Source organism: Musca autumnalis, unplaced genomic scaffold (assembly GCF_047663935.1).
Source record: "Musca autumnalis isolate F117 unplaced genomic scaffold, ASM4766393v1 scaffold_3, whole genome shotgun sequence".
Taxonomy (NCBI): domain Eukaryota; kingdom Metazoa; phylum Arthropoda; class Insecta; order Diptera; family Muscidae; genus Musca; species Musca autumnalis.
The window spans coordinates 60,170,324-60,187,099 of NW_027411866.1; the positions used below are offsets into that span (position 1 = coordinate 60,170,324).

Genomic DNA, 16,776 nt, shown 5'->3' on the forward strand with positions numbered 1-16,776 from the left:
GTCAGGTCCAATTGCAAAAGTTGAGTTTTTAATTGAACGATTTAGTTTTAATTGAATGTCATTCATATTTGCTTCAACTTTAAGATTAGAAATGTTTTTCAGAAGATGTCTTTTTGCCAAGAAGTATTGCTGTTTTGCTGTACAGTTATCAACGTTTATAAGAATCGGTCGGTGATGACTTCCTCCTATACTTATGTTTTTGACGCTCCATGAAAAAGGTGAGAAAATATTTGTGAAAGTAAGATCTAAAACAGAACCAAAGGAATTATCAAATAAATTCTTTTTGAAAGTTGCAGAGTCATCGTTCATGCATTGAAAGACAGAGCTGTCCATCAGTGTTTGTACAGTGGACCCTCGGACAGTGTCAAATAAGTCGCCGTACGCTTTACTTCTTGCGTTAAAATCACCGCCAATTATGACATTGGGGTTTTCATTAATAAAGTTTATGAGTTTTGATAGTTCAGTTTTTAAGACACTGGATTTTACAGAATGTGGAAAGTACACAGAGACAATCATTAGATTTTTAGAAAACTGGTACAGATTTGATGACGTAGAATTTTTGCACAAATCTGTCAGGTATAAAAGCATTAAACCCTATTCTTTTGACATTGGGGTCTAGTACAAAATTATTAGTCTCGTTATTATCGTTGAAGTGTAGGCGGAAAGTTTTATACGCTATATTTTTAGATACAAAATGCGTTTTTATGTTTGCTGAAGCTAGTTTGGCATAAATGCAGTTCAGAGTTCTTTCTCCTAGGACAAATGGGCTCATCCGAAGTAAGAAGTATATAATAGGGACCTGGATGTGATTCGCTATAAAGAACTATTTTGTTTTCGTTTTCATTGAAGCTGTAAATGTCTCTTTTGTTTGTTGTATTGGACAGATTGGTTGAAATGGGGTTATTGGATTGTGTTGCTTCTGGTGCTGATGACGGTTGCTGTTTTGCTGTTGGTGGTGCTGAGAGTTGCGGAATGTCTATTATTGATAGTGGTTGGTTAGATTCATTTAGGTTCTGATTGGATTGGAACCATATAATGACCTTTGATATGAAGGTGGTGTCGACCTTGAAGTTGTCGGTGAGGCAGGAGCTGACTGTGGAAATGTTGAAGTAAAAGCCTTGTGTTGAGTTGCAAATGAAACAGGTCGCGAAGGTACTGTAGCAAAGAATTGTGGAGATTTATTATTATTAATGGGCGCTCCGTACTTTAATTTGAAGGATTTTTTATCACTGGATAATCTTGGGGCTTTCCTTTTATTTGAATCCCCAGGAAGGGGAGGAGGAGGTGGTAACGGGGGTGGTTTGCCAACCCCGTCCATTTTTTAAGCGTATCACACAATAAAAATTATATTATTCTTTTGTAAATTTCAAAAGAAGAAAGCAAAATTATAAAGGCAGTTTGTTTATGTTTTGCTGTGTATGTTTGTTGTTGTTTGTTAGAAAAACACACAAAAAGAAACGCAGTCGAAAAGAGAGTTCTAATGTCAACCAATCAATACCCAAATACGTTGAGTCCCAAATCACATTTAAAACACCAAATCCGCGATCAAAACTTATTTAATTATTTTCATTCGTAAAACAAATAATTTTCCTTTGTAATGAATTGTATTTCATGTTTTGTTGGGCTTTTGTTTTTAAGATACAAAACACACACACATACAAACAATAACTTTCTGTCAAAGTTAAACTTGTTCAACTTACAAAAAGTATACGCTCGACGTATTTCGGTAGTTTTCATAAGAATACATGTGTTCTTCTTTCTTCACCACACACGCCCCGGGTATACGTCCGTATATAGGTATGGGCCTAAGGTATAGGCGTTAAAACAAAAATGTATTTTGACAGCAAAAGGAGACATCAGCTTTGTTCCTTTACTTTTTTAATGGTAAAAGTGGTAAAAGAGAAAACTGTCAAAATTGCTTTCTCATGACCGTAAAACTGGGCATGAAAAGTAAAGGAACGAAAAAATAGTAGATTTGGTAGCAATGTCAAAAAGAAACATAAAAATTCACGTTTTTTCTTCTATTTCAAAGTTTTTTTTTTTTTTTTGTCAGCGCTCGCTTTTTTCTTCTGTTTTTGTTAATTTTTTCTTCATTGTCAAATAATCGACAAACAAATGTCGAAAAATCAGTTCTACCTAAGCACTATAGCCCAGCAAAAATTCGGATCCATTAGTCATTACGTAACCCATTACAAAGTAATGTAAACAAGCTTCTTTTCCCATTACAAGTAATCTGAAAAGTAATGGGATACTTCTTAAAAAAATTACAAGGCAAACCTACTTACTTTGCTCCTCACTAAGTAATGAGGACGGTGGCACAGTGAGTGTGTGTCCGACTATAAATCCTAGGGTTGTGTGTTCAACGCTCACTGTCTTCACGCGGGTTTTTTTAATTAAAAAATAACAGTTCGTGGTGCACATGTGCACTGCACATTTAAGTTCTTAAGCAACCCTTAATGTTCGTGTGCGTGGCATAGTATGTAGTGTCTTTGGCTAGAAATCAGAGGGTTCGTGTGTTCAACTCGAACAGCGAGCGAAATAAAATAGAGTAAAATAAACGTAAGAAGTGTGATGAAATTAAAAAAAATCTCTACATCATCTGTCATCATAGAATTTTTTTCAACTTACTTTTCAACTTCTAGTGGCCACAGAATAACTAGTTATTCTAGTGGTCATAAAATAACTACAAACTGAGTGCGACATGCCCTTGTAAAAATAATGGGGAAGAAATGGGATTTGCGAGTTGTTACGGCTGCCAAAAATCCCTTACAAAACCCATGATTTTGGGAGGACTTTTTTTGCTGGGAGGTAATTTACCCTGTTTTTGATGCAAAAATGAATAAAAGGCGAATTAAAGGGTATTTTAACTTTTTAAATTATTTATGTGTAAAAATGAGATAAAACAAAGATTTCTACAGATAAATTCGGATATAACGAACAACGGTTATAAGCAACTACGTATATAACGAACAAAGTTATTTCTTCCAATGCCATTTTCATTAGTTTTCTTATACACAACAAACTGTTGAATACGATCACGGTAGTAACGAACAAACATTTTGTCTAAGCGATTAGATTTTGAAGCGAATTGTTATAACAACTCTGTATATTTTTTTAACATACGTTAAAAGGGCGAGTTTAGTACTCCTTAAGCCGAATGATATATATATATATATATATATATATATATATATATATATATATATATATATATATATGTATATATATTCCTCCATGAACATTGCCAAACTTCGAATTAAATCAATTCACCGTCAGCAAAATCGCAACAACATCGCAAGAATCTTAATTCGCCAGACGGGGTAATAATTTCCAAAATCACGCCGCCATATTTTTTATTTGCAATCTATTTACCAGAAGCATTCAGCAAATTTAATAATTACTACAATATAACAGAATTGTTAAACCCCAGTGGATTTAACAATAAATACATATTACAATTTTAATTTCAGATTATATATTTTATAAAACGTATTAAATAAACGGGAGGTCTAAAACATGTCTTCGTTTCAGTCTTCTAATTTCATCTGTGTCATCTAATAGATTGATTGCTAATACATTCGAATGGTTACTTAATCTGTTAAGATACGTAATACTAATTTCACTAACTTCATCTATAATTTTATTAATGTTTAAATCTCTATGAATCGCGTTATTCACCCTTATTACGGTTTGCGTAATCGTAGACGTTTAAGTGACGTAGACGTTGTCGTAGGCGTAGTCGTAAGTTATATTTTTTATGTGATGAAAAATGACAATTTTTGACTTTTATAGCATGTTATATCCTTAAAAAATCGAAAGAAATACATTCGTAATTTCCAGAACGTATTTCTCGTTTTAAATATAACATTTATTTTTTGATACGACAAATCGGTATTACGTATGGCGTAATACGACAAATGGGTATTAGGTATGGCGTTGAAATACGAGGAAAGAATCGTGACCGATTTTGTAAACGACAGCATATAAAAATAGAAACAAATCAATTTCAAAAGATTTTTTGGCAATGATATTTAAAATATTTTGGAAAATAACTATAATAAGTACAAACTTTACTACTTTTATTAATTTGCATAAGATAAATTTCGTGTTTTTATCAGATGACAAACTTTCTATTGAAAATCTGTTAGAGTCCTCATCTAACGATTCATGCAATGCAAATTTCTTAGTTTTTGTTCAAGAGATGATTTCAAACGAATTGTTTTACAATTAAAAAAAATATATTTTTTAATTTTGTATGAAAAAAAATTGCCGTAAATGTTACGTGGTACCAAAAAATATCCCTACGACAACGATTACGCCAACGACTACAAAAACGTCTACGCCAAACACTTATTTTGATTGTAAAAACTGTAGGGTTAATTGTTCTTCTGAATTAATAGTTTGAAATTGATCTACTAATAATTCTACTAATTTTTGTTACCAAAAGAATTATTTAAAAATTTAAATTTTTGCTTTTTTGTTAAAATACATACATAATACCAATTAGACGTTACGACACGTCAGTTTGCAATTTTGGATACGATAACGCCAACCGTAATATTAACAAACCAAGGAACACCCGTAATCAGTCTAAGCGTCTTTGTTTGATATCGTTGAAATATTTCAATATTAGAATTGCTGGCTGTCCCCCAAAGTTGTACTCCATATGTCCAAATAGGCTTAAGAATCGTCTTACACAGTAGTAATTTGTTATTCAGATTCAGTTTTGATTTTGGACCAAGAAGCCATAACATTCTTTTAGTCTTCACATCTAGGTGCTGTCTCTTAAATGTTATATGATTTTTCCAGTTAAGTTTTTTATCAAGGTGCAGACCGAGTAAGCCCATTCAATTTTGGAGAAGGACAGTCTCCTTTCCTTAATGAGAATGTAACATGCACAAATTTTTGGTATTGACTCCAATACTCCAGTTATTATACCATTTTTCGATATCATTCAGATGCGTTTGGAGTAAGTCAATAGCTGAAGAAGGATCATCGTTAATAGCAAGAACGGCAGTATCATCTAAAGGGTATATAAAACAGGACCTAAAACACTACCGTGTGGCACACCAGCTTTAATGACACCAAAATTAGATTCTTCACCATTGATGTGTACATAAAATGTTCTTGAATTCAAATATGAATTTAATAATAAACAAAAAGGAGCAGGTAATAACATTTTTAGTTTATATAACAAGCGTTGATGCCAAACACTATCAAACGCTTGTTTGACATCCAGAAAGGCAGCAGAACAATACTGTTTACATTCCAAACAATCTCTTATAACCTTCACCAGTCTATGGCACTGCTCAGGTGCCCCATGATTCTCTCTGAATCCAAACTGATGATCTGGTATAACAATCATATTATAAGGAATCGGAAAAAGTCACTTCGAAACAATTTTTCGAACAGTTTACTAGGCGTTTACACACAGACAGTATTGGCAAGACAATAGCAAAGTTACAAACCATTTTCACCAATACATTCATACTTTTCTCTATGCATACCCAGCAAACCAAATGTCGGATGTCCGACATATCGAAACAATTTCGGAAACAAAATCGTTCAGATTTCGTATCGATTTCTATACGATTTTTCGTAGGGGAATTTGTTCAGATTTCGTTCCGATTTCGGAGAAAATGTCGGAAGTAAATTTCCCTTCGAATTTGCTAATGTTTTTCTTCCGATTTCGTTACGAATTCGGATCGATATGTCGGAAACAATTTTCCCTTCGCACAACAACCACCTTTTGTATATATCTAACAAGTAACATTTTAGTTTGTTGTCGAAAAACAAAATGGTTGGTTATAAAATTCGCATATACATTTTTTAAATATTTTAAATATAAATGCAACATATAATAATTCAAGCTAGTGCTGATAGACTCAACATATTCGTACACAAAGTTTACATTGTTCTACTATAACTACAAAATGATAACAACAGTGAAAATCATTAGATATCTTTGAAATTATAATCTTCCAATAAAAAAAAAATTGTCAATAAAAAAGAGGCATCAGAGAAAATTTTTTTCCTTCGATAATCATACGAAATTATTCCAAAATTGTTCAGAAACCTTTACGAAAGTTCGGAAGGTACCTCAGATTTTCATACGACATTATTCCGAAATCGTTCAGAAATCTGTACGAAAATTCGGAGGAAGAAATTCGAATTCCGAATTTCCCAAGGATTTTCTTCCGATTTCGTTGCGAATTCTGACCGAAATCGATCCGATTTCGCTCCGACATTTCGTTCCGAAATTATGTCAACCACTTCATACAACTTTCGTTAAGATATCGTTACGATTTCGGATCAGATATCGGACGTGACGTCCGAAATTTGTTCCGATTTCGTTACGATATCGGTACGATTGGTTTGCTGGGTATTTAAAAATTTATAAATGTATTTGTGAAAAAGTGTTGTGTTTTTGCTATTGTCTTGCCAATACAGGCATTTGTAAACGCAGGGTTAGAAAATATGGACAATAAACTTATAGGCCTATACGATGATAACAGGTTTTCAGGTTTTCCTGGTTTTGGTATCATAATTATTTTGGCACATTTCCATTGCACTGGAAAATGGGACAGCCTCGTAATAGAATTATAAATTGTTGTTAGGAACACCAAAACTTTCTTTGGAAGGAATCTGATAACTTTGTGATCAACAAAGTTTTTTTCTTGGTGCTTTTTCTTTAGATTTTTAATTTCTTTACAAACTTCACTAAACGTAAAATGTTTAACAGGGCGACTCATTTGGCATGGAACATGCAAAAATTCGGAAATTAACTTATTTTGTTGTGGACTACACAAATCTTATCATTGATCGTATTTCAGCCGTAACATAAAAGTTTGTGGAGTTTAAATCAATTTTATCAGGAGTGTATAGATCAATGCTGTTCTTTGGTATTGTTGAAGTTACGAAGTTTTTCGTCAATTCACACACACACGACCCGAAGGCAACGAAAGAGCACACAAAAGAGAGCAAATGTTTTGATTTGCTTTTGTTTTGCAGCATGCGTGCATACAACCTTACTAACACACTGTCAAAAGATGTCAATATTCAGAATTTTGTGTGCCCTCTTCTTGGTCGAGATATTAAAATTTAGGTGTTGTTCAATGTGTTGTTGTACCATAGGTATGTTGGTTTTTGATGTAATTAAAGTTTTTGTTTTGTGTTTATTAATATTTCTGGTACTAAAGTTAAGAATAATTGTACTGTGATCTGAATCTAAGTTATAACATGCGTTTATACTTAGCATTGACTGGCATATTTCTGAGTAGACGAAAAAATATATTAGATCTGGAATTTTATTTGGATCTGCAGGCCAATATGTAGGACTACCAGTTGACAAAACATCATAATGATTTGAAGCGATGCATTTATATAGTTCTCTTCCTTTGGGATTCGGTAGGAGGTAAACGGAGTAAAAAGATACTTTTGAATTGTCGCATATTATATTAACACCAGCTGCCTGCATAAATATTTCTAAGATTGGTTCCGCTTCTTCGTATATAATTATACCTTACACCACTATGTGGAAAGGGTATTATAAGTTTGTTTTGGAAAAAATTCATGTAACACAGCGAAATATTCGTCGGAGACCCCCAATATGGTATACCAATCTTCATATCTCGGCGAGATATGTGTGTCCGTCCGTCCGTGTGTCCGTCTGTCCATTATAAATTGTAATCAAACTCCAGGTCGCAATTATGGACCGATCGTCACGAAATTTGGTATGGAGGTCGGTTCCACATCAGAATAGATCGCTATTTTAAATGGTGATGATCGTGAAATATATAGCGGGTGAAATGGACCAAAAACATAACACTATATGACAAAGAAGATGCTTGCAATTTTAGATGGTAAACGGATGATGTTTAGAGGGTTAAATAGACCACAGCTTTGGTGTGAAAATTGTGAAAATTTTTAATATACCGGTTATATCTTTATTCCTGGAAGACACATTCCGCGCACGTCAATAATAAATAAAGGCCAACTCTTGCCCTTTCCATTGCACGATGGGGCCGATGATATGAAAATCACAGGGGCAAGGTAGACCTTCAAAATTTCGTGCAGATGTTTATAATCGGCCAAATTTGGTTGATATCGGTTCATATATAGATATAGCTCACATATATATGTTCGCCCAATTTCGAGTAATTGATGGACCAAACACGAAAATTCTGTCCAATTATGATGATATTTGGAATATGTGGCGGAATTCGGACGGGAAATAAGTTTGCCAAGATATTTTGAAATCTGTTCAGATTTGGATATAGCTCCCTTATTTCTGTCCAATTTCGGTGAAATTTAAAATGTGTGACGAAATTACGTCTAGAAAAAAAGTATGCCGAATTAGATCGAAATCGGTTCAGATTTGGATATAGCTCCCATATATATTTTCACCCGATTTTAGGTATTTCGTGCAGCAATCACGCTATATATGTCCAATTGTGATAAAATTTAAAGTGTGTGACGGAATTTGGTCTAGAAAACATTATTGAGACATCATATTGAAATCGGTTCAGATTTGGATACATATATCGTTCATAAATTTTCTCTGTTGAAGTTAATTGTTTTCTCAATTTAGTTGGTTGATACCGAACTTCCTTGAGAACATAGTTTAAATATTTTTCTTTTGACAAATTGGCCGGAACAGAGGCGGCATGAATCAAGGATTTGGTATTGTTGCCATGTTCATAGCAGACTTCCGAAGCAAGTTTTCTTCCTTCACTATAATCCACATTAGGGCGCCCTCTCTTCTTTTTATCATTACCTTGTTCTAGCGTAAATACTGTGTCGCTAGCTAACCATAAGCTTTCAAATTGTAATACACGACTTTTTGACCTCCAATTATTTTATCCATTTTTGGTTAAGGCGTGCACAAATATTATAAATTTGCTTTATAACTTCCGTCATGAAGTTGTCTTTGACACCTCGATTAAATTTTGCAGAAATCCATTCTATAAGGTGTTTAGGTTTTCGCTGATTTTCCAACCAAAAATTAAAAATATCCAAATTTTTAAGTTTTACGAAATCTGGAAGTTGATAATTTTTTTATTCGCAAGTATACGCAAATATTGTTTTCAAAATCTGTTAGCCGACATTGTCACCTTTCACCAGATACATATTTTTACGAGAATGCACCCTGAAGCCGAAAGTTCTACTCCAAAGAACACATGGACGATACCACAGACTACATCAAAAACCTTCACTTACTGACACAACAAATTATTGACCACATCTAATATTACATTTACACTTTTAACAATAATATTAATTTACATACCATTACCCGTATTTTCCCTTTTTAAAAAATAGATAATATCAACAGATCAGGTTTTGGCGCCAAAATACTTAAATTGTTTAATTACGACCGAATGTCAGAAATAAACGGAATCATAATTATGACATCTTTGACAGCTTGGCATGTCGCCGTGGGTCGTTTCCAGATTGTAATTTTTTGGTTTTGGAGGTTTGAAAGTGTTAAGAATATAATTCCGTTATTATTTGATTTCAATCGCTGACTTGAAAAAATGACTTTTTGCCTCATAAACCTGCCATTGGCCCCATCGTGCGTTGATCCCAATTATATTGATTTACGCGGTCAGATAACAGTGTTACAGCCTAATATTTCCAGTTTTTTGCTTGAAGTGTAATCATAATCACACTAGAGGTCGCAATTATAGCACAATAGTCACGAAAATTTGCACGAGGTAAGGGTTTAGGTCGAAGAAGATGCCTACAATTTTGGATGATGATCCGATGTTATTTAGCGGGTGAAATGGACCATTACTTTTATATGAAAAATATACAAATTTTATTTTTGTTCCATATAAAGTATAAAAATTTGATATTTTCAAAAGATTTTTGCTATTTTTACCATTATGAACCGTTCATAGACATTTCGCATGTTCCAGAAAGTTGTTTAGTGATGCCTTTGCTACAATATTTGGTTGGTTGTTTTCTTGAATTTTAAACGGTTTAGTATCTATGGAGCAGAAGCCGAGAAAAGAGGATAAAAATCGCAATTGTTTTGCTACTTTGACCATTAAGATCCGTTTCTACAGAGCTCGTATATTCTAGAAAGATGTTTATTGAGATCTGAGGTACATTTTTGTATTTGAATGTTTGCTTCAAATTTGATCGTTTTGATAGGTGTATAACAAAACTTGAGCAAAATTTTAAAAGAAATTTGACCATGGCGATTTTGACCTTGCCGACGAAGTTTGATGGATTATATGTGTTCACAATTTTTGTTCTTTAAGACAAGAGCTACAACTTTTTCTCTGAGATAAATTCAAATTTCCTAACGGTTTGGAAGATATAGTCCTGAACAAAAAAACCCTTTTTACATCAAAGCCTCAAACCTTTGGAGGCCTATAACCGCGAAAGTTGATGAGATAGGGAAACACGGCAAGACACGTGTCTTCTCATTTTTGGTGTTCTATCACACTGTGGATATGGTTAATAAAACATGACTCAAAAAATTACACACAGTGATATGGACTGTATCGGTCCCTTCCTTCGAGTACCTCCTACACAAAATTTGGGAATAGTGCAGTTTGAGGGCCAGTCTCATATCTATTTGCATTTTTTTAAGAAGTACCTATTGTTATTTTTTTTATTATTATTATTGTTATTATTATTATATTATTCATTATTAGTTATTTCTATCGGTATAAAATATGTATATAACCACAATGAACTATTTTCGAAATGCCCTGAAAATCACAAAACTGCGTGCATTACCAAGCATATGTGAGTGAGTACGATAGATCTTCAATAAACCCATAATCAATGTGAATTTTCCAATTTTGGAATATTGTTTAGAAATATATAATTTATATAATTGTTCCACAAATATCCCTGTAGGGACAAAAGAGGCTTATCTTATACCAATGGATTCATGTTATGTTGTTGATATGTGACGTATTTTTTATCGCCGAATCCGAAAGGCGTGTCCTAAGTTGCCACTTGTAGAGAAGTTTTTCATGGCTGAAATACTCAGGAAATATCGGCAGCATTACAAAGGGGTATTATGCCACCGTTGAAAATTTGATGTGGCCAGGTCTGGGAATCATTCAGCGTGCAAAGTGGTTGCACATAGCTAATTTCTAGAGGTTGTGGTGTAGGGTATAACATGGTCGGCCCCGTCCGACTATAGCCTTTGCTTACTTGTTTTAGATTTAATAATTATAGCTGCACCTTTATGAAGAAATAATTCTATTTCATTTCTATGGTTTGAAATGCCATTGGCATTCCACTCAGCAATGATCAAATCTACTTGCATAGTTTTGACATTAGCAATGTCATCATATTCATTAAAGAATTTGTCATTTCTAATTGTTTTGTTAGCAATGATTCTATTTTACTTAACAAATTTATTTCTCCCGTGTTTTGACCTTTTAAGACTTGGGCATATGACCCAAAGTTATCTGAAGTTTGGTTGGGCATGGCGTTGTTATCATCATAAACAGTTTCGTTTAGTCTTAAGTATACAGGAGCAGGATTCTTCTGAACCAGTTTTTGGTAAATCGGGAATACTTTGTAACTAGCTGTATGCGTATTCAAACAGTGCACACATTCAGGGGCTGTATTTTCTGGTTTATTACATTCTAATGTGGAATGACCTAAACCACATTTAACGCACCTAAAAGGTTAACGGCAGTATGACTTTGTGTGTCCAAATTCCTGACATCTAAAACATTGTACTAAGTTGTCGAATTTTCTTGGGGGTTCAATACTAACAATATTATTGAATATTCCAGTGATATTATAAATCTCTTTATTGTTCCTTTTGGGATCCAAGTCAACGAAGAACACGGGTAAAGGCTCCTTGGTTTTTCTTCAGCCAATGTTACGGACGCTCCTTACGTCGTGACCCTTGCTCATTAAAAAGGCTTTTATATCCGATACATCGGTAGTGTAATGTAAATTTGAATTACTACCCTGTAAGCACTATCTGTTTTCAGTTGATAGGTATGATAACATATTTTGTTGCTATCGAAGTATTTAATTACTTTTCTGTACGAAAACTAAAAACTAAAATCTTCTACTGGAATAATTTTAGTTATGCTATCCAACATTTTAGCAACATTCTTGACGTCAGAAATAAAAATTAGTGGGGGTTTTGGTACAGTTTGATTCGGTTCAGCTTGATCTGCTTCATCGATGTTGTTTTCATTTTCCATAGATGATTAAACCCTAAATCGAAAAACCATAATCTAAAAAATGTATTTGAACAACAATGTAATTTTATCGTAGGATTTTCTAATAAAAGAAACTCCTGAAGAAGTTGGAAAAAGACAACGAAACGTTGAGTTAAATATGAAATGAATTAGTTTAATTTATTTATTCCATAAAAACAACTGACCGAATCAGCCCGGTGTAAACACTGTATCTATATATATAAAAATGGTGTAAAAAATGTATAGTAATTCATAAAATGAGAACGGCTAGGCCGATTTCTGTAAAATTTTTTGTCAGTTATTCGCATTTTCGAGGAGAAGGTCTTTACGGAAGAAAATTTTGGAAAATCCCTCTAGAAAAGTCGGAAAATTGGAAAAATCGAAAATTGAGTTTTTGTATGAAATGTTATTCCTTAATAGCGAGACGAAGTTCGCCAGGTCCGCTAGTATTAAATAAAAATACAATAAAGTTTTTCCTTTGGTATACATTTTATAGTACTTCATATCATTTTCATTCTAAATATTATTTTCTTACAAAAAACAGCTGTAAATCACCAGTGGGGAAGGATGACGAGGATTTGCTTTTCCCTAAAGCAAATCAATTTAAACTACCTCCCACTTTAAAGAACTTGCAGAAGAAAACTGGGACTAAGCCGAATTACTTCACAAATAATATAAACAAAATAAAATATATGTTTATTATTCCTATTATATCTGAAATGTATATACTAATATGAGCACCAATAAAGAACTTGTAGAAGAAAACTGGGATTAAGCCGAATTACTTCACAAATAATAGTTGTGTTCCAGAACCTGCAAAATAGTACTATTTAGTACTACTTTTACAATTTTTTGCCAAAATGCGTTCCTGTACTACAAAAAGTGGCAAAACTTGCTCTTCTCTTTAACCAAAAATGGCACCAAATAGCTATCTACTATTTTCTACTACACAAATTTGGATGTGTAAAGGCCCCCACTCATTTATCAGTCTGTGCCGTCAGTCCGATGAACCCTTTCTGTATGTGTGACTGACAAGTGTGTAGCACGAACCATCAGTCAAGTCTAAAAATCTTGAATTTCTCCTCCAAAAATGAATGAATTTTACGTTTTTTGTGTTCCAACACCAACATTATTTTCTGTTTTTCAAAATTATTTATTGACAATTTGAAAATAAGCACAATTCACCCAGACTGATGTGGGTTCATTTTGAAATCAAAACTATTTTGATTTTCATCAGTCTTGGAAAACTCATACATAAATTTTCAAAATTTCAAAAATTTACACATACTACCATAAATGCTGGCAGTCAGACTGACTAATGAGTGGGGGCCTTAACAAGTTGGAAATTTGTCAAAAGGAATATTTGACATATTTTTAAATAAATAAACTTTGAAAAAAATCATCAATAGAAAATAATTGTATAGCAAATTAAATTGGATCAAGATATTTCGCTAATAACTGTTGAATCGTTTAATAAAAATTGATGGTATGGATTTACAGAATTTCAGCAAAGCTCATAACTATTTAACAATTTCAATCTTACAGTCCAACTGCGGCAATTGTGACCAAGGCTATTCATATTTCCATGCAGGAAACCATCAGCAAACATATCCTCAAGTACGCTATCTTCTTGAAGAGCATCGTACGTTGCTATAGGAACGGTCAAATTGTACAGATGGAATCGCATCCTCTGTACACGTTTCCGCCTCAATAACTTGATTTATACTCTTGTCCTTCACTACAACAATAAGCGCGGTGGAACAAATGCTCCTTATGCCAAGCGCAATGATTGAATGATTGTACGCAAATGTCAAATGTTACCTTTCCCACTAACATCAAAGAATGAAAAGGATAGGAATATCCCAGCCGATCCTATTTCAACTACATGATACATCCGAATACAATGCTGCACAAAGTTCGTTGGACTCAATCAAATCCAGGACATATTTTCTCACCGATGTTGACACGGTATAATGTAGTGGATCCTGTTGGTGTCGTAGTAAATGAATGCAACTTTGAGATGCTAAATGAAATCAATTCCAAAAGGACATTATTGTGGCCCAATAACGTAATGAAAATTAGCTGTTGATATGATGATGGTTAAACTGAATAGTGGAAGAGCCAACAATTCAATAAATCCCTAAACGAATTAACATGATTTTTATTCATATTAGATACACAAACATATATTTATGTATTTTGTCTAGGTCTCCAAAATATATCTGGGCCTGCCCCAAATTGGCTGGATGGGGAATTGATGCTTTTATTAAAATATGATTTCATATGCTTGTTGTTATCCCAAGGGTGTTCCAGATTTATATTGATTGTAGCTACGGCACTGGTTCTTTTATTTCTTAATGACCAGCAAAGACTTCAAAAGTATGTTATTTCTGGGACTTCTTTGGTATATAACTTCTTAAAAAGAACAGAAATACATTTGAAATCACAATTCGAAACAACGAATATTTATTTTATGTTTTATATGACGTCTGCCATTGATTTAGTACTGACATTGTTAATAACTTTACTACAATTTCCGTTCCTGTGCTTTTTAAAAAAAAATATGTGTTCTGAGAGCACATTTGACAGTTTGCTCTTTTACTACTTTTACCATTAAAAAGTATTGGAACGAAGCTAATATAAACAAAATAAAATATATGTTTATTATTTCCTATTAAGTGTGTCTGCGTACTCGATAATTTGTAATAATTATTACAAATTATTACTGAATGTTGTTTTTTTTACACAAATGTTCAGTAAAAGAGAATGAATTGAGAAACTTGTTTTGAAATTTTTATTACTGAGAACTTATAATTTTTACTGAAGGAATTTTATTCAGTAACATTTTGTAGCTTTAGGCAGTTGTCAAAAGTTTAAAATATTCAAATACCATAATCGTAAATATTTATCAAATTGAAAATTTTGTCTTTTTACTTTTTTAATTTTTTCCTTTGAAAGAGTATAAAATGCTTTACTCTCTAAAAAGAAGTTACTGAGTAATATTTACTGAGAAAGTACAAGGACAAACCTATTATATCTGAATTGTATATACTAATATGAGCACCAATCTACATGTGTCATTTGGCTGAGACATCACCTGCATTTTATTAATTTTAAATAAATATTACATTGGTTGTTGATTGCTTTGCGAGTTATGATTTATGGGATGATGATTTCGTAACTTTTATAACTGGTTTATTGAACTTTTATAAGAAAAGTATTACAGTCCCTACAATGAATGTTTCTCTATAACGAAGTTGTTCTAAAGGCACAAGTGGACGTTTTCATACAAAATAATCTCTCTATAACGAATTTTCTCTGTAACATAGTATTTCGTCGGTCCAAAAGTTCTACGTTATAGAAAAGTTCGACGGCATTTTGAATTGGTGTGTATAAGTTTTCTTTTAGAGAAAACTAAATATGATAACGACATTAACGTTTATTATATACTTACGGTAATTCAGCCAAACTTTCGTATCCTCCAAGACTTTCAGCCAAAGCAAAAACTTTGAGACTTTTCAAAAACTCGTTTGAATTTTTCAACTCTCCTTTTAGGTAGAAGGAAAATACTCCGCTATAACCATATGTTTGCTTTAAAGCAACTTTGTGGTGGGGATGAGAAGGAAGTGCTGGATGCAAAACCTTTTCCACGTAAGGATGACTTTCCAAAAACTTTGCGACAGCCACAGAATTCTTAAAGTGTTGCTCCATACGTAATGCCAGGGTTTTTAAAGAGCGATTTACTTGGTAGCAATCAAATGGAGATGGTACAATACCAACAGCTAGAAAAGAAAAATGTATTGTCTATTTAAAATATTTGGAGTACAAATATATTAAAAAAAAGTTTGGTACGAATATTCCAGAAGTACAATGGCAGATTTCTCCACACCAATGAGTGCAGACCGATTATTTTTTCCGCGACAACACTCGAACATTCTACGACACCATTTGAATATAAGTTGTACATGGCTGAAACACTCAGGTGCAAATTTTAATGTTACCTTCGGAAATTCTAACGTTCTAAATGGAAGGTGAAACCCATGAGGATATGTATACTAAACATTTTAATAGAGCAAAGAACACTTATTCGTTTACAGAATCCCACTGCAGCGGGTACTTTCGTACCGGATTGACCCGAAATCTTAAGGTTTCGGCCAGCGGCCGCCAACCCAGCATCAAACCTATACTTCTACGTAGGTTTCTACGCTGCTACATCAACATCAACAAAAATACATATAGTAATAGAATAATAGAATAGTATCTGGCTTAAAAATGAAAACGGGAATATTTACCATGAAAATTAGTTTCATTGTTTTCTTAAGAAGGCTTCAGCATGATTTATACAGTCTGCCGCAAAAGTTAGTATACACCGTTCAAACCAAAATGGATTAGGGATAAATATCACTATAACTTATTGAAAACAACAAACAATTAGTTTTGTTTGATAGACAAGAAGGTTGTCTTCCGTAATAACAATTAAAAGTGCGCAATATTTGCATACATTAGCAAATGTACGGTTCGAATCCCAAAAAGACCAAAATTTATGTCGCAAAAGTTTGTATACAACGGAGAATCCCCGTGGAAC

General features: G+C 33.2%; 1 protein-coding gene across 1 annotated transcript in view; it reads right to left on the reverse strand.

Annotated features, from left to right (window-relative positions):
- Nucleotides 1-16,776, reverse strand: part of Cth (Cystathionine gamma-lyase) — a 155,088-nt gene that overhangs the window by 31,035 nt on the left and 107,277 nt on the right. Inside the window, exon 5 of the mRNA XM_073979051.1 lies at nt 15,646-15,973. Within this exon, the coding sequence (XP_073835152.1) occupies nt 15,646-15,973 (328 nt within the window). The remainder of the gene's footprint in view (nt 1-15,645; nt 15,974-16,776) is intronic.